The sequence below is a fragment of the Tachyglossus aculeatus genome, chromosome 3, assembly GCF_015852505.1.
Source record: "Tachyglossus aculeatus isolate mTacAcu1 chromosome 3, mTacAcu1.pri, whole genome shotgun sequence".
Taxonomy (NCBI): Eukaryota; Metazoa; Chordata; class Mammalia; order Monotremata; family Tachyglossidae; genus Tachyglossus; species Tachyglossus aculeatus.
In genome coordinates this window covers 77,399,484-77,418,870 of record NC_052068.1, presented here as the reverse complement: position 1 = coordinate 77,418,870, position 19,387 = coordinate 77,399,484, and the positions used below count along the sequence as shown (strand labels likewise).

Sequence of the window (19,387 nt, the reverse complement as noted above, 5' to 3'; positions counted from 1 at the left end):
AGTGCTTTGCACATAGTAAGTGCTTAACAAATGCCATCATTATTATTATAACACCACCATCCTTCTTGTCTTATAAGCCTTGACTCATCTCTCTCATTCAAGCCACGTATTCAGTGTTACTAAATCCTGTCAGTTCAAAATTCACAACATCGCTAAAATCTGCTCTTTCCTTTCCATCCAAACTGCTATCATGTTAATCCAAGCACTATCCTCTCCCACCTTGATTACTCTATCAGCTTCCTTGCTGACCTCCCTGACTCCTGTCTCTCCCTACTCCAGTCCATACTTCACTCTGCTGCCTGAATCATTTTTTTACAAGAACACTCAGCCCATGTTTTTCCACTCCTCAAGAATGTCCAGTGGTTGCCCATCACCACCACATCAAGTAGAAATTCCTTTCCATTGGGTTTAAAGCATTCAATCACCTTTCCCTCTCTTACATTGCCTCCTACTACAACCCAGCGCGCACACTTCGCTTCTCTGATGCCAACCTACTCCATGTACTTTGATCTCATCTATCTTGCCACTGACCTCTCACTGACCAAGGCCACATGGCAGAAATATGGTGGAGCCCAGATTATAATTCTGACTCTCAGAGCCATGCTCTTTCCACTAGCCCAGCTGCTTTTCTATTTCAACCCCTGAGTCTTTTTTATTTGAATGAGGGAACCCCCTCCTCCAAATCCAAAATTTTAATTTAAATGATTTTGTCACAGGTTTCTCAACATTTTTGCTGCCAAAATGGACTTAAATCAAAACCCATTATAATTCTACCATCAGTCCCCAGCACCCATGATGAGAGACACACAGAGAGAGAGAGAGAGAGAGAGAGAGAGAGAGAGAGAGAGAGAGAGAGTGTGTGTGTGTGTGTCTGTGTGCCATCATTTACTTCCTTCCAATACAGGGCCCTCACCCGTACATCCAGACCTGGATATTGCTAAATTGTGAACTGGAAGACGCTCAAGTCCTATGCCATTAATTCAACCATGCTGCCTTAATATCGCTATGTGGGCCAACATTTGCTGCTTCTATTATGTTTGCAATTATAGTCTACCTGCCTCCCCCATTAAACTATAAGCCCCTTGAGGACAAGAAACTTGTCTTTTACTTCCACTGTTTTTTTTCCTCTGCATCTAGCACAATGCTTCACCCAATAGGCTCCCAATATAGTTCTCTGCCTACATGGAGTTGTGGATATACCATGAGCCTGGGAGTCAGGGGTTCTAATCCTGCCTCTGCCATTTGTCTGCTGTGTGACCTTGGGCAAATCACTTCACTTCTCTGTGCCTAAGTTATCTCATCTGTAAAATGGGGATTGAGACTGTGAGCCCCATGTGGGACACGGATTGTGTCCAATCTGATTTGCTTATATCCAATCCAACACTTAGTACAGTGCCTGGCACATAGTAAGTGCTTAACAAATACCAACGATTATTATTATTATACGTTCCCCTCTAAGCTCATCATAGGCAGGAAACATGTCTACTAATTCTGTTGCATTATGCTCTCCTTAGTGCTTAGCACTCTGCACATAGTAAGTGCTCAATAAATACAACTCACTGATTGATAGTGATGATGTGCCTCACTGGCAGTCAATAAAAAATACGACTCACTGATTGATAGTGATGATGTGCCTTACTGGCAGTCAATAAATACGACTCACTGATTGATGTGCCTCCCTGGCAGGAAACACAACTACCAACTCTATTGTACTGTCTTCTCTCAAGTGCTTAGTACAGTGTTCTGCACTCGGTAAGAGCTCAATAAATATCATTGACTGATTGATGATTATGATAATATCAAGCATTAGTTTAGCAATTTGTGTGACATATATGCAGAAAAGGACAGTCACTAAATAAATATACAGATGTTTCCAGATGGACTTATAAATATAAACATCTATAACAAACCTCAACACTTTGACATTCATATCTGATCTTAAGACAAATTATAGCAAAAACATCCAATAATCATCCTCCAAAGTACATATTCTTTTAAATCTGAAAAATTCATACCCTAGGCAGTTGCTATTCAAAATGAGAACTCACCTCTGTTTGTGCTTTGGTTTCCTGAAGAAGGGTCAGGATATCTGATTTTGACCCAATCAATGACAAAACTGCCTGCAATTTTTGTTGCTCCACGGTGGATACTAAAAGTTGGTTCAAACTAAACAATGAAAATAGATTTAAATTTGCAACATCAAAAGACGAACTCTAGTTGATAGCTCCCCAAATTCAGAAACTATAGAAGTTTTCATCCCTTCAGGGGAGCCATTTTTGAGTCTAAATCAGGAAGAGTCAAGGACAAACCAAGTAACAGCCAAGTTTTACTTTCTCTGAACTTGCTTACCTACAGGATGAGCTTGTAAGTGAGTTGCCTTTCTCCTTTCCTACATCTGCTGATTACCTGCCTCCCAAGAGCTGGATCCTCTAAATCCAAGACATGGATTTCTCTGGAAGGCAGGGCATTCTCACCACCTCCTCAGGTTGGGTTGAGAAGATGTGGATGAGGACGGAGACACAGTTTATCATGGCTCACCGGGCCTGGGCCATGTTAGGCCCAGGTAAATGTCTGGAGGGATTGTAACCTCCTTGTGGGCATGTCTACCAATTCTGTTATACTGAGACACTGTCTATAAAAAAGACAGTGTAGAGAAATGGTATGGGCTACTGGAAAACAGCACAGGCCTGCGAGTCAGAGGACCTGGGTTTTAATCCCAGTTCTGCCACTTGGTTGCTGGGTAACCTTGGGAAAGTCACTTCATTTATCTGTGGCTCAATTTCCTAAACTGTATAATGGGGATTCAATACCAGTCCTCCTCAGGTGGGTCAGGGACTGTGTCTGACCTGATTAACTTGTATCCACCCCAGTGTTTAGTATAGTGTTTGACGCAGTGCTTTGCATGTGGTAAGTGATCAATAAAAACCACTGATTTATTGATTGACACCTAGTAAGCACTTAACATAACATTAAAAAAATTATAGCTGTGATTCAACAGATTAAAAATTGACCCTCTTTGTTAATTTACTTTAGCGGGGAGGGGACCTTTTAGCTAGATTACTTCTCCTATGCAGCTTCCCCCATCTGATTGCACCTTCCTTGGGATGGGTAACTGGATTAACAAAAAAACAACTGACTCTTCATCTTTTAACTGTATTCAAATCAGACTTATATGCCATGGAAGCTTTTAATAGCTAATTTGCCTCCTCTTCCTCTACTGCACTGAGGAATAATAAATAACTTTAATCAGCTCATGGTTCTAGGATTTTTAAGGTTTCTGTCTCCTCCTCCTTGCACCAGGGTGCCAGGGCATTTTATTGAATCTTGCATTCAAAGAGAAAAAAAAAGCCTCACCTGATGGACCAACTTTTTCCAGGATGTTTTCCCTTAGGCAAATGATCCTGGGTGGCCTGGTCCTCATCCGAAGCTGAACCGGGAGTCCCAGAACCACTGCCTCCTCTTGACCACAGTTTGTCTGCTTTAGTCAGATGAGAAAGGGCCGTGGACTCATGAAGGCTCGAAAGGCTTTCGGCGGGGAGGCCGAGAGATCTCCTGGGAGTAATTTCCAGCTGGGTTTTGAAATGAGCGGCCTTGGGCTCCAGAGCAAAGTCCTCGTCACACAGTTTGTCTAGGTCTGGCATGCTGAGGGCTCTCAGTTCTCTCAGCTTGGAACGGGATAAGGGGGAAGGTCTGATTTGGCTTGCGGACACCCTGTTCTTCCTGATTTGGGATGTTGGCGTTACTGCTGGATTTCCCGGAGGACTAAGTAGCTTTTTTTGATCGAAGCCAGTGCTCTCTTGACTGCTCCCCACTGGCTCCTGCAGGGAGGGAGCCAAAGTGGAGCTGGATGGTGATTTATTTAGCTGCGGGGTTGGTAAGGCAACATCATTTGGGTTATCGCTACATGAACTCAGGCTCCGGCGCAATGACCGCCCCAAATCCCCTGGACCGCTACCGGTTCCTGTCGACACGCTGCCAGATGATCGCCTCCCGATCGGAGGCTTGGAGCTAATGGAGGTGGACGGGAAGTCGATCGGCTTCACCACAGGCCTGTCGAAACTGGCTAGGTTTTCAAAAGATTTGATTCTCTGTTTGACAGAGAAGGATGAGGTAGGTTCATGGGGCCAGTTCAGTTCATAGTAATAATGATGCCTTCGGTGGGTTTTGGTCTTCTCTGTGGCCACGTGGCTTGTTTCCTGGCCCGGAGGGGTGCTGCCTCGGTTTGCATTTGGAACACTCTTGGAAGACTCGGACAGCTGTTTCCCACTTTGCCCGTCAATTGGCCCAAGCTGACCCCCTTTAAATGCTCTTGTCTCGGACTGGCCGCTACGGAGGTATATCTCTGCTGCCACAGCACTCTGGCTGTCCCGGGCAGGGCGCCCTGCGGCCGGGAACACGTTACCCTCCCCACCAAAATGACTTGAGAGTTGGGCTGGCATGGAGTAGGTCCGGGCCACTGGCCTTGGTGAGTAGTATGGGGGGTTATTCAAAGGGCTGTCCACTTGAATGACCCTCTGGAGGTTTGCTTTGGGGTCCCACGCCTGCCTAGTCTTTCTCTGGGGGTCATCTACCTTCTCTGTGGGGTGAGGCTGCAAAGAATGTGTCGGGGAGAAAGAAGAGGAGAAGGGGGCAGTGGAGGAGAGTCTCACTTCAATGAATGTACGCTGAATTTCTGGTCCTTCCTGGGGTTCCTCCTGAACAGCAGAAGCCAGTGAAGGTGGGTTGTTTGGGGATAAGTCCACTTTAAGAAGACCCAAGTTCATTTCGCGTTCTCCCGGGGCATTCTTGGGGGCTGCGGGCACTTTCCCATGGTTGCTTTCAGCTGGTTGTCTTGTACCATCAGCATGAGATGCTCTTTCAGATGAGAGGGCAATTATTTTAATATGGTTCAATCTTCCAGTGGGGTCGCCAAAAGTTTCCTTGCCTCCTCTTTCATTAAGCGCACTGGCTTGAGCCCAACCTGCCACCGCTTCTTTCTGACTGTCAAATCCGTAGCGACATGTGGTTGTTTCTCTAGACTTACCAAATTCATTTCTCCCAAGGGGTTTATCTTCAGTTTGCTTCCCTGCCTCTGGAGTGCCGCCCCCTAATACAGGCTGGGGGAGACCGACAACGTTTGATTTTCCCTCGTGCCCACTCCCAGGTGACTTAGGGGCCACTGTAAAGCTTCTGTCAGATTCCACACTTGTGGCTACATTGCGAGAAGCTGAAGCTTTCTTAGAAAGAGGTTTGGGAGATGCTTGTGGTGAAACTAAGGGTTTTCTCTGTTCCAACCCACCTGCTTTTGTAGCACTGGGGCTCTCCACGCTTGCCTTGTTTTTACTTTTGATAGTAAGGCCCTTGAGCTTCGGCCCGGTTTTCGATTTCTGATTGCTATTTAAAAGTGTTTCCATAAAACTCCTTGGGGGAGGCGTCTTCATTTCAGGATTCAGTTTCAGTTCGGTGCTCCCCTTGGAGTGACCTGAGTTGGATGCCTGAACCTTGGGTCCAGAATTCCTGGTGGAGGCCAGCTGCCCCTTGATGTTCTTGCTTTGCAAATGAGGAAGGTTGTTTGTTTTACTCAGATCTTTAAATCTGATTGGAAGGGGACTCCTGGGGCTGCTTCCAGGTCTCGAGGCCAAGCCCTCCCCATCCTGACCCTCAGAGATATACAAACTGGCCAGAATGGGTTCCTCCTTCTTAGGTAAACCCTGTCTGAGGGAGGTTGGACCAAGCTTAGCACTGCCAACCATGCCAACTTTCTCTTGCTTTTCACACTGGGTTTCAGAGTTTGGCAGGTTGTGTTCCAAACCATTGACCATTTCAGAGGTGCCAACAGAGATCTGGGGTTTGAGCACAGGCTCACCAACTCTGTACAGCTTACAGGACTCCACAGAGCTTGCTAACCCGGGCTCATCTGCAGCTTGAAGCGTGTTTAAGTCCAAATAGACTAAGCTTTCCCGAGAACCTATATCCAAGAGAGAGATCAAGGGAGATAGCTGAGGAGAGGTTAAACTGACTGAACTTTCTGAATTTATTCGCTGATAAGAGTTTGGGATTAAACTGCGGGGCCTTTCTGGTGTGCGAAGAGGCTCCCCACCTGGCACTTGCTTTGCGCTGCTCATGGTTCTTCCATCTGGCTGTACGACAGTAGGTACAGCAGGCTGAGTTGGAGCCTGGAAATGCCGAGTCCCAGGAGTTGTGGTTTGCTGCTGCTGCTCCACTTGAAGGAGGTGCTCAGGTTTACTTTTCATACAGCAAATTTCAATCTGTTCTTCGTCCGACTCGGCAAGATTAGTCTCCTGAGAAGGATGTGATGGCAGGGGAGGTGGAGGAGGCAGCTTGCATACCCTACTGCCACTGGTCCCAGGCGGGGCTTCTGCTAAAGACTCTGGGTCAGAGTGAGAATCCTCTGCCGCCCCATACATAGATTCGGTCCCACCTGCTTGCACTTGGCTTCTGGGGGGCAAACTGTCTTCCCGCAAGCTACTAAAGTTCCGAGAATAGTTGCTCAGACAGTTTTTGTTCACAGTAAAGTGTTTGCCCGGATGAATGGAATCCAGAACTGAAAACCTACAGGTCCATTGAGAGTGAGGAGCTGAAGCCACGGAGCTCACTGTGGCTTCGGAAGATTCCCGGTTCACTGTGCTTGGCTCGAGATGGCAGGAGCTGCTGCCCTCAGTTTGTCCCTGAAGACTCGCCACCCTACTAAGATCCTCTGCTCTTTCCTGGAGGGGTTGAAAGCCGCTCTCTCGGGAGGAAGCCAAGAAATTGTTGATGTCGGACAGTGGAGTCTCCTGGAAGTTTTTAGCAAGGCTGACATCTGGGTCACTACCTGCTTGCGCATCCTCGGTTTTGCCGCTAGATGGAAGAATAAGACCATCTCGCAAAATTCCTACAATTTCAGAATCCCGATTTTCCTTTTCCAAAGCTTGCTCTACAAATTTCTCTAAGCAGTCGACTTCCCTCTCAGCAGCCAGGGTCCTGCTCACATCACTATGATCTGTCCCATTGTTCCCTGTGGCCGTGATGAGTTTCTGTGAGTGGTCAAAGGCTGTATAGGCAACACAAAAAATGAAAGATATTAAGACGTTAAAATTGATTAAATAAAGAAGTGGAAAAGTACCAATTCCAGTTACAGGGTTTCCACATCTTCCTTTGTATACCATTTCACAACTAATAAATGGCATTATTTTTCAGAAACAAAAAAAGCACTTCAATATAGACTGCTGAGGAAAAATTTTTTTTTTATCTGTTGAATACTGTCTCCTTCCTGAGGCTGTTACCTTGGGTTTCTTTAGCTAGACAACAACAACTTTTTGAGCCCTCACAGAACTTGTATTACACTGTCACCAGAGATGACACCTACCTACCAGCATGAGGCTCATCTTTTGTTGCACGGACCGGATTTGGGACAACTTTTTTTTAAAAAAATTACAGCCCTGATATCTTTTGTTTTCCCCCATCTTTCGTATTACTTTGTTGCGGTATTCCAGGCACTGCTGGATTCGCTATTAAACCCTCTGCTGGTGTCGCAGGATTGACACTTCCTTCCCAGAGAGTGTAGCACTGTTTGACTGACAGGGGATCAGGTTAAACAAGAGTCGCAGTCCCCATCAGGCCCGGATCAAACCCTCACTGGGGCTTGTGGCTGAACCACACTGTAGGCCTCCTCTTTCCCTCTATTCCCCTTCCCTTTTGCCTTCCAAACCTCCCGAAATTCAGGCTTTGGTAAAAGCCAAGGTGGAGGGGGTGGCAATGATCATGAATAATAATAATAACGATGGTATTTGTTAAGCGCTTACTATGTGCCAGACACTCTCCTAAGCCCTGGAGTGGAAACAAGCAAATTGGGTTGGACACAGTCCCTTGTCCCACGTGGGGCTCACAGTCTCAATCCCCATTTTAAAGATGAGGGACCTAACGCACAGGGACATTAAGTGACTTGCCCAAGGTCACACAGCAGACAAGTGGCGGAGCCAGGATTAGAACCCATGACCTTCTGTCTTCCAGGCCTGTGCTCTATCCACTACGCCATGCTGCTTCTCTGCAGTGGACACTCATTAGCCCTCAGTAAACTCCACTGTCAAGTCTGAAGATAGGCTGAGAAACTGGGCTAAGGAAGGAGGAGGAGGAGGGGAGGGAAGAGGAGAAGGAAGGGATGCAGCATGGCTTAGTGGATAGAGCCAAGGTTAGGGAGTCAGAGAACCTGGGTTCTAATCCCGGCTCCACCACTTGCCTGCTGTCTGACCTTGGACAAGTCACTTAACTTCTCCGGGCCTCAGTTCCCTAATCTGTAAAAAGGGGATTCAACACCTGCTCCGTCTCCTACTTACAATGTGAGCTCCTTGTGGGACCTGATGATCTTGTATCTTCCTCAGTACTTAGTATAGCGCTTGGAACATAGTAAACGCCTAACAAATACTACACTTAAGGGAGGAAAGGGGGAGAAGGGGGAGGAAGAGGAGGAGAAGCAGAAGAGGAAGGGGAGGAGGAGGGAGAGGGGCCACGAGCCCAGCAACGAGGATTCAGGGACTCAGGTCCCCAGGCCAGGTCACATGTCACATGGTTCCTGGGCCTGAGCCCCCATGGGTCTAGCAGCCCATGTGGCACAACCCGGCTCAGTAAGGCCGCACCAGAAAGCTAACACCAGGCTGGGCAGAGCACTCACAGTCAGACCCAGGCCTGGGCTCCATGACTGCTGTAGCATCTGCACTGTTCCCACCCATCCAGGGCAGATTTGACTGCAACTCAGGGTGGGTAGGAAGGAAGAGGGGATCCCACAGTCACACGCAGTCTGATGGCTCCGGGTCAGTCAGACTCCTCCTTCAGGCCAGTCATCCCCTGCCTCTCCCAAGCACAGCTGAGTCACTTAAAGCAGAAGCCTCAATGGTACTTGGGCAGAGTGTGGGCTACCCATGCTGGCTGCCTCGTCCTGGGGGCGTGCTTGGCTCAGCTAGGGGGTGGTGGCGGCAGAGCCGGGGCTAGTCTAGGGCAACTCCTAAAGAACGGCTCCAAAGGGCCTCCCCGGCTCCTCCATCAACTCCCCACTTCTTCACAGATGGGAGAAATTAAAATGGGCACCATACACGCTAGGCGTCAGAGGGGGTAGGGGACAAGGACAGTGGATGGGGCCCACAGGTTGACACCAGGGCTGCCTTGCCTTTGACACTGCACAAGAACGACAGACATTTTAGGAAGGCCTTTCTCATAACGTCTGAAACAGTAGCCACGTTGGTAGAGTTGTCACGGCTTTGCAGGGTGGCTGCCCCCTGACCCCATACTTTAGCTCCAGGCTCAGGTCTGCAACCCCTAAAGACTCTGCATTAATCCACTGCTGCTCTCCGTCCCCAACCCTCAAGTAACTGATAATCTAATAGGAGTTAAACGTATAATCCACAAAATGTAAAATAAACACAGTACTTTCAAGAATGAGTTCAAGGGGTGTAATAGATTAGGGACTGCACCAGTGATTTAGATGATGGGAGGGGTTAATCTGGAAAAATTTCCCTGGAAAAAACTCCAGGGTCGAAGTAAATCCCATTTCCTGGAGAAGAGTGTATACAGAATTATTATTTGGGCAGCTAATTATTTGAACAGCTGAAATCCAAAAGATCAGTTATTGGATAACTGAATAATAATCCTTGGAAAATTAAAGCACAAGGGAACAAAATTGGGTAAGTGCAGCATCTGAGATCATTTATATAACATGGGGTTTGGCCATCTGAGTTTTAGATTGGATTATTTAAATTAGCCTCAGCCCCAATTAATTTGAAATTTATCTTCCTATTGCATTCCTAGTTTGGCCTTTATCTAAACTTTGTTTCCTACCAGGAACAATTTGTCCTGCTCTCCCCAGCACCTCTGGGGCTATTTTAGTATGTTTTGATGGCCTTCTAGGAACAAATTCTCTTGAGGCTCAGTGAATGGCTAGTTCTGACAGCTACTAGACTGCAACAAGTTTCAAATTGTTTAAAGCAATCCCAGAGAAGGAAAGTGAAGGTATGCTCTGAGGGGCAGGAGAGATGGAAATAGGGGAGGACCAGGGAAGCTGGGGGTGGGGTGGGGGGTGGGGGTCCTTATTGAAGGCACATCTCATCCAAGAAACCTTCCCAGACTAAGCGCCCTCCCCACCCCCGTTCCTCTTCTCCCACTCCCTTCTGCATTTCCCTGACTTGCTCCCTTTGTTTTCCCCGTCTCCCAGCCCCACAGCATTTATACACATATCTCTCATTTACTTATTTGTATTGATGTCTGTCTCCCCACCTCTAGACTGTTTATTGTTATACTGTACTCTCCCAAGTGCTTAGTACAGTGCTCTGCACACAGCAAGCACTCAATAAATACAACTGAATGAATGGGAAGCCCCACGCTTCACTCCCAGTTCTCCACCTATAACTGCTTCTGCCACTTCCATCCTCCCCCGACTTCTTAATCATTTGCTTAAGGTTCAGACTCCAAACTGGGACCACCTCTCAGATGGTTTCTGGTTTGCAGCATATTCTCCTCAGGCACCTAGGTCACCCTAAGAACAATGGTTGGCACATAGTAAACACTTAACAAATACCACCATCATCACCCTAAGCCTCTGTACAAGTCCCAGAGTATCCCCCAAGCTGCTGCAAGTTCAGGGGTGTCAGTAGGTAGCCTGGTAGATGGCATTTTGTTGGATGAACCTGTGGGCAGAGAATGTGTCTACCAACTCTGTTATAGTATATTCTCCCAAGTGCTTAGAACATTGCTTTGCACATAGTAAGTGCTCAATAAATACCATTGACTTATTAAACATTATCACTGATTACAGGGTCCAAGATTAAAACAAACTTCGACGTAAAAAAAAACTTTTTCTAGCATGAATTGCTGAACAAAATGCTTCTTGTGATTAAATAGATGGTTCAGAAAGAAGACATCATATATACTATTTTGAGGCCATTTTCATATTTCAGGCAGCCACAGTAAAGGCTTTAATTAGAAAATGGACCCACATTAAATGGAATTGAGATGCTTCATGATTTCACAGTGGTCAGTAAGCTCAACCTTCCACATCAGAAGCAAGGGCCCAAATTTCTATGGGTCAAAATACCTTGTTGAACAGTACCAAGTATCCCATCTCAAATAATAATAATGACGTGAACTGTAATCTTACCAGAAACTGGGTGCTGCACCTCCAATGTTAAAGCTGTGGGCTGGTTCTTCACAAAGAGGCAGACTTCCTGGTAGGACATGCCACCAACTGGTATGCCGTTGATGGAGACAATCTCATCGCCAATGGTCAACTTTCCCATAGATTCCTGATACAAGCACAGTTATAAATTTACACCTGAATAGCTCTCAATCTCTGCATCACAACAGCAAAGTTCTTATCACTGTCAATGAGGAACATGGAAAGCCAGGATAGATGAAAATTTCTAATTTTCACGAATATTATTTTGGTTCTTTTTAGTCTGAATCCCTCACTCCTCATCAAAGCATTTTATTAGAGCTTTTAAAATGCTGCTAATATCAATTCATTTGAGTTTCATCTCTTCCTGTTCCTCTGAAGAATGGTGAACAGATGAGCAGAATCGGAGAGGAAAAAGGGGAAAGTGAAAGGAACGGACAAATACCAGCATTATTATAAATTATTATTATTATGAATAATCAGTCCTGCAAAATGGAAAGGGGACTGTACTCGTGAAACTCTTAGTTCACCTCTGCTACAGGGTATAGAAATCCTTCGGTAAAATGGCAGACTGCTTTCCCAGAGAGGTTCATATTCATAGTAAAACCATGCAATTTTCTTTTTCATGAATCTGTCACCATGATTATTAAAAAAAAATATATCAGTTGGGTGATCCATTTTCCAGAGGAATTATCTTGAGATAGGCTATTGTCTTTAGAGTGGCAAGCACAGATCATCTTCGGTAGTACGGCATCTAAAGCCTATACAAACTACAACTCTCCCTGTTAATCTCACGTGGTCGCAGCTCACCAGAGTCCCATTCACTGGAGGTGGGGCCTGCTAGAAGTCCCCTTGGAAGGGACAGAGAGGTGGTAGTTAGTAGTCTGTGATGGGTGAGAGTGATATAAGGAACATACTTTTACATTAAAAATACCCTGACCATCTCCCCCATCAACAGGGCCCTATCCACATCCCTCTGCTGGTGCTCCAGACAAGCACTAATTCTAACATACACTGCCTGCTCAAGTTTTTCTTAAACTTCTTTTTGGGCAGTGTCATTATGTAAACAACTATGTATAAATTACCACAATAAACCATCCGGTGAACCAAATGGGATTCCATGTGTTTCGATTAATACTACATTGCAACCCTGCCTGGAATAATTAAGCAAAACTTATGACATGGACCTAAATTACTTTTGCTTCGTAAGTAACAAGAACCTTTCAATAATTCAAACTATATTTATATTCAAACTCACATGCATGTATATATATATACACACACATTATATAAAGATATATATATCTATACTCAAGCTAGCAAATGAACACTTATCAAGGGAGAGTAAACATTAATGCAGATTTAATTGATTTAAATAACATTTATTAACCACCCCCTACCAAAGTCCCTAAGAAGGCCTAGGAGAAAGTTGAGTGTCCAAACAAATGTTGAGTTGATCTGTTTCAAAAGCTATTTTTGAGATTTATAAATATTTTGGGGGAATGTGAAGAAAGACAGAAAATTCCACAGAAAGCCTCATCTGTGAGAAATAGTTTAGAGAGAGTTAAAGTAACTGATGAGATGAAGTTCATTTCTTATGGCCCCGTCCAGGTTAAAGGTTCTAGGACTCTAAATAAGAGTCTGGTAAAAGACAATAAATAATTCTTTCTTTCTGAATATATTCCCAAGCAATCTGATGTAGTTTAATAAATGTCTAGGTATTAAGTTTCATGACTTAGAAAGATAATGATGAAATTTTTCACTTCTCCTTGACAGGGGGTGATTTCTAATTACCGGTACATTCTGCCTCCACCCACGACAAAACACGGTGCTGAGCAAAACCACTCATATTAGAAAGCGAGACAAAACAGAGAAAAGCACGTTACCCTTTCTGCAGCTCCTGCTGGTCGTAAACCTGCTATCACCACCTTTAAGGGAGAAGCCCGGATTTCCAAGTCTAGACCAAATGACTCATGCTCAGCCCGAATCAACTTTACTGTGTTCACACAGCTAATCCTGGCACCATCTTCTGGGTCATGTTTCTTGTTCTGCGGGGTTATCCTGGCCAAGGGCTTGTGACAGGAGACCAGCTCCTCATTCTTCAGCCTCGGGGCACTAGGGCACTCGATACTCATCAGGCTCTTGACCCTCGTGATGGCTTTGTGTTCCAATTTTGGGGAGGGGGCAGGCTGCTCCTTCTTTCCCATGCTGCAGGGAATGCCCTCAGTTGTGCTCTGGGCATCCGAGAGTTTGTCTGGCAGGGTAGGGGAGTCCCCGATTTGTTCAAGAGCCTTCTCCTCAGACCCCAGTGAGCTGCCAAAGCACGGGGTAGACATGGCCTTTCTTACAGGATTATGGGAGTGTTCACTACCTTGGATCTCATCATCAGCCTCCACAGAAGAGGTCGTTATGACAACTGCTGGGTCCTCCTCCCCGTGGGTTTGACCGGGGTCTCTGAGAGCCCTCTGGAAGGGCACACATTCTCCTTCTCTTACAAACTCTTCCTCATCGCTGGCGTATTCAGCATCGGAGCAATCAACTCTCCCCTGGCGCAGGAGTGGGCCACGGGCAGACTGGGGGCTGCCCGGGAGGCTGGTTTGCTGAGTAGCCTCCATGTGCTTGCTGAATGCCCCCGACACTCTCTTGCTGCTTGGAGAAATGAGGCTGTTGGCTCGAATTTTGCCTGTTTCTCTGAAAGCTAGAAAAGTTTAACCAAAAGCTGAATTACCTTATGAAATGGGCTTACACCAGAATCATCATCATTGTGACACTGTGAGTTTATCATTCCTGTTTACTCTCCTACATCCTGAATAGTTTATCCCTGGTTACAAAAGTTCTAATCTTAGGCACCTGTGTTCTCTAAGGAATAAAATAAGAGAGAGCAGGGAGGAACAGTCAGAGGGGTAACTTGACTACCAGGTGATGGACCCAAATGGTAGATTTGGGCCAAATGGTTGAAGGGCCAGAGAGGGAAATAATGGGGGCAGAAGGATTAGAGTCCAATGCTCCTGGTGTTTCTCCAAGTGTGGGTACAGAGGGGAGGAAATATGCAGATCCTTCAAATAGAAGAGCAGTCTGTGACAAGGAGGGGAAAATAACAACTTTCTATGTACTCTCTGACAAACTATTCAGGAAGAAATCCTGGGACACATCTTCCTTTTGACATCAAGGAACTTCATATAAACTCTCTGGGACTCAACGAAGACTTTAAACAAAATAAAATTGAAAAAAGAGTTATAGAAGCACAGAGCACACGCAAGCATTGGAACTGTTTTAAAATGGGGTTTCCTTTCACATCTCTAAGGTGTTAAGTAGAAAGGGGATCATCTTTCCAAATCTTTCCTCCTAGGCCAGAGTCTACTGCTCAGGGTACTGAACTGTGCCCTCAGGGTCTGGTCTGGGAAGCATGAGGAAGGGAGGATTTGACGTGGCCAGAGCAGAAAACAGAGGGAAGAACTGGAGATGAGTTAACTGTAGCTGCAGTGTGGGAAGTAGGGTCTGAGCAGGGGAGAGAGTAAGAGAGGAAGGGGAGGGCAGACCCGATGTGGTAGGGCCAAAGTTCAAAGCGGTGCCTGAAAACTCCTCATCACCTTGCCCCCTCCTATCTCACCTGACGTCTCTCCTTCTACAACCCAGCCCATACACTCTGCTCCTCTAGTGCTAACCTTCTCACTCTGCCTTGATCAGATCATGCCTGGCCCACGTCCTGCCTCTGACTGGGAATGCCCTCCCTCCACCAGACAATTACTCTCTCCTACCCCCACTTCAAAGCGTTACTGAAGACACAGCTCCTCCAAGAGGTCTTCCCAGACTAAACCCCACTTTTCCTCATCTCTCTCTTCCTTCTGCATCGCCCTGACTTGTTCCCTTTGCTCTTCCCCATCTCCCAACCCCACAGCATTTATACATATATCTGTAATTTTATTTATTTGTATGGATGTCTGTTTATTTGTATTGACGTCTGTCTCTGCCCCCCTAAACTGTAAGTTCATTGTGGTCAGGGATTGTCACTCCTTATCGTTGAATTTTACCTTCCCAAGCACTTAGTACAGTGATATGCACACAGTACGTGTTTAATAAATACGACTTAATAAATCCTTTGCTTCCCCACAGCACCTGTATATATGTATATATGTTTGTACATATTTATTACTCTATTTATTTATTTATTTATTTATTTTTTACCTGTACATATCTATTCTATTTATTTTATTTTGTTAGTATGTTTGGTTTTGTTCTCAGTCACCCCCTTTAAGACTGTGAGCCCACTGTTGGGTAGGGACTGTCTCTATATGTTGCCAACCTGTATTTCCCAAGCGCTTAGTACAGTGCTCTGCACACAGTAAGCGCTCAATAAATACGATTGACTGATTGACTGAATGAGTGAATGAATGAATGAATGAATGATCTGGGACCTGGGACAGGAATGTGCCAGCCTAGGACCAAGCAGAGTCTGAGGGTTCTCCAGAGAAAAGTCAGTCAATGGTTTTACTGAACACTTACTGTATGTAGAGCACAGTATTAAGCACTTGGGAGAGTACAATACAACAATAAACAGACACATTCCCTTTCTACAACAAGCTTACAGTCTAGAGATCTAGGTTTACAGGTTTAGATACACGTGCAGTGTAATGCAATGATCTCACACTGATTGGGAGATAGGGTAGCAAGGCCAGCAAAGTTTTCCCCACTTCAGGGGCAAAGATTTAATGCTGGCTCTGAGTAAAAAAGCCCCCCAAAACAAATAAAACTGTGGTCTTTGTTAAGCACGTACTATGTGCCAAGCACATACTCAGCACTGGTGTAGACATAAGATAACCAGGTCAGATGCAGTCCCTTTTCCACATGGGGCTCACAGTCTAAAGGGGAAACAGAACAGATGAGAAAACCGAAGCCCAGAGAAGTTAGGTGACTTGATAAAGTTCACACAGCTGACAAGTGAGAGAGCTGGGATTACAACCCAGGTCCTTAGACTCCCAGGCCCGTAGATCTGGGGTCTAATTCCAGTTCCGTCATTTGCCAGGATTAGTGCTGGTGAAAGGAGAAGTTGACAATGGTCTGGCCACCCACTTCTCTAACTCTTCTTAGTCAAAGTGACCAAAATATCGTAAGAGAACATGAGGGCATGATTTTCTGGAGCTCTTTTCCCTTCCTACACATTTCACTAAAGTCTGCCTGGTAGAAGCACCACAGCACTTATGTACACATATGTAATTTATTTATTTATATTAACGTTTGTCTCCCCACCCTCTAGATTGTAAGCTTGTTGTGGGCAGGGAATGTGTCTGTTTATCTTTGTATTGTACTCTCCCAAGTGCTTAGTACAGAGCTCGGCATATAGCGCTCAATAAAAAAGACTAAATGAATGAATGAGCAAGTTCACATTTCCAAAATGCCCTATAGCCAGAATGTGGCTTTCAGCACTATCAGTCACCATCATCAACATCCACTGGTATTTCTTGAGTGCCTATTGGGTGCAGAGCACTGTGCTATGCACTTGGGAGAGTACAACATAACAGAGTTGGCAGACACATTCCCTGCTCATAAGGAGTTTACAGTGTAAAGACACTACAGCATATTACAATCTGATGAGCAGTTCTCCACTCAGTAACTCAGGCCATGGGCTTCTCCGATTGTATTTCACTTACTTGGATTTCGGGGAGGAAGGCTACTGCTGTCATCCAAGGGGATGCTTCTGCTCCTCTGACGTAGGTGCTCCTCACCTCCAGAACTAGGCACAGGACAGTCAGAATATGACAGGAGGCCTGGGACGTCTTGGGAGAAATACTGGGACAGCTCTGATTCTGAACTGAGGGATCCCTGCTGGAAGGAGAAAAATGTCAGCTGACCCATGGGGAGTCAAAGGGAAGGAAAAGTGAGAGTTCGGTAATATGCACGCACACACAAATATACAGGCACATGCACACACACTCACAGACACAAAGAGAAAAAACAGACATTTTAGAATGCTTACATTCCAAAACACTTCCTCCTAACTTTTCCTGGAATCACCTCATTATCGGACTTCTCATTCAAGGCAGCTGTGATCTTAATTACCCGCATGTGTATATTTTAGGATTGCAATAGAAAAAGAAATGGAGAGGGAGAAAGACAGAAGCTTCTACCCCAATTAGGTAGCTTTGAAGGCTGTTGGTCAAGTTTCCAGCAAAGGTCGGCAGAATAATTCATTCTCTCTCAACCTGATGATAAAGAACCTCCAGTGGAAAAAAAAAACCCAACAACTAATTTTAAAGATTGTACTGCTCTACCCTCCCACACTACCAGAGTTCCTCTGATAAAGTGAAGGGAGAAAGGGGCAGCTGATATGTTAGCAATATAGATAACTTAAATAGGAAGCCACTCCTTGACATTAAAGAGACCTACCTGTTAGCTAAAGCAAGCCAGCATACACACTGCTCTCATTCTTCCTTAGAAAACTAAAGGACTTGGGCTGTTCATGGCAAGAACTTTTATTAGAACTGCTGAGGCTTGAGGGGGACCTATTCTTTCATCTAGGGAGCTTATCGCCAGTCCTTTGGGGGACACGAACCCATGCCCTGAAGAATGTGCCCAGAGCTTATTGATGTCCAAGAATTTTTAGGCTGCACATTAGCAGGTTCTCAAAGCACAGTCCCAAAGCCTGGGAATTTGAATTGCATCTTGTGAAGCCACATCCCACTCCAGCAATGGCAAAAGGAGGGTGAGTAACAGAAAATTCTTCCCCAGTATGCCCTAGACAGGAAGCTCCTCGTAGGTAGGGGATGAGTCTACCAGCTCTGTTATACTGTACTCTCCCAGGTGCTTAGTACAGTGTTCTACACAGTAAGTGCTTAATAAATATCACTGAGTGTTGTAAAAATGCACAGCACACACTGGATAGGCATAACTTGGGTGTGTCCATCCATTCCCCACCCCGCCCTCAGTTAAAGCTCAGGTCTCTTTTGGGTCCTACCTGGTACAAGTTGGACCAATTTCTAAGGGCTGAGTTCAGGCCACGGTCAAATCGTTTTAGCCTCTGCTCATCAACTGTTATGTGCTACCCCAGGTTTTTCCAGAAATGTGATATCTGGCACCCAGTCTTCCTGAACAAACCTGGGAGTTTCACCTATATGTGTGTGTGGAAGTGTTTGGGCAAGTTTGGGCAAGTTATGTTGCCAACTTGTAATTCCCAAGTGCTTAGTACAGTGCTCTGCACACAGTAAGTGCTCAATAAATATGATTGATTGATTGATTGATTGATTGATTGATTGGGTGTCCTCACAATTGCAAATGCTTTGTCTGGGTCAGTTATCTGCACAATGACTGCCGCAGTCTATAGGCACAAGGTGCACTGGAATGAAACAGGATCACCAACCTACCACAGGAAATCCACAAACTACAGAGCACAACCCAGCCATACAGCATTGTGAGTGGTGCTACCAGGTAAGGTAGAGCCAAGATTGATGTGGTTTTGAGGGATAAGGGATGTGGGCATGAAGAATAGAGTCTTCTTGGGTCATACCAAACCCCACCAAATTTATTTAGACTTCTAAATCTCTTTAAAGAGACCATATTGCTGTAAGAGCCTAATGTTCTTCTCCAAATACCAATGATTGATTAACTGATAAGTGGGGGCATATTCAGTGATCTCCCCAGTGATCTCTGAGAGAAGCAGTGTGGCTCAGTGGAAAGAGCATGGGCTTGGGAGTTAAGAGTTCATGGGTTCTAATCCTGGCTCCACCACTTGTCAGCTGTATGACTTTGGGCAAGTTACTTAACTTCTCTGGGCCTCAGTTACCTCATCTGGAAAATGGGGATTAAGACTATGAGCCCCACGTAGGACAACCCGATTACCTTGTATCCCCCTCCCCCCCAGCGCTTAGAACTGTGTTTGGCATATAGTAAGCGCTTAACAAATGCTATTATTATTATTATTATCATTCCCCCAGTTGTAATGCTCAAACTGCTACAGCCAGAGAGCTCTCATTTATAATTTCAGAGAGGACCAGCACTGGCGATAATTCATGATTTCCTTTTCCCTGTAGTCCTCTAATTCTCCCCAGGGTTTTGCTGCTGTCAATTTAGATCTAAACCATATTGGTGAGAAAGTGTCTGCCCTGGCCCTGGCATTTATTAAACATTTTCGGCTAGATAACTGTGCCTTCACTTCAACTAGTTTCTAGACACATATTTAAACTATGATTCAAAAAGGCTTAGCAAGCAAAAAGACTTAAAAAGTCCATGAATTGGCATAAAATCATTTCCCAA

General features: G+C 45.4%; 1 protein-coding gene across 2 annotated transcripts in view; it reads right to left on the bottom strand.

Annotated features, from left to right (window-relative positions):
- The window catches only part of PDZD2 (PDZ domain containing 2), a 320,362-nt gene that overhangs the window by 27,915 nt on the left and 273,060 nt on the right, over positions 1-19,387 (bottom strand). The window contains exons 17-21 of one of the 2 annotated variants that reach the window (XM_038743608.1): positions 16,789-16,963; positions 13,027-13,838; positions 11,126-11,270; positions 3,355-7,033; positions 2,049-2,166 (exon numbers count right to left, since the gene is read on the bottom strand). In XM_038743608.1, coding sequence (XP_038599536.1) covers positions 2,049-2,166; positions 3,355-7,033; positions 11,126-11,270; positions 13,027-13,838; positions 16,789-16,963 — 4,929 coding nt within the window. The remainder of the gene's footprint in view (positions 1-2,048; positions 2,167-3,354; positions 7,034-11,125; positions 11,271-13,026; positions 13,839-16,788; positions 16,964-19,387) is intronic. The other variant, XM_038743609.1, reaches the window with a different exon arrangement.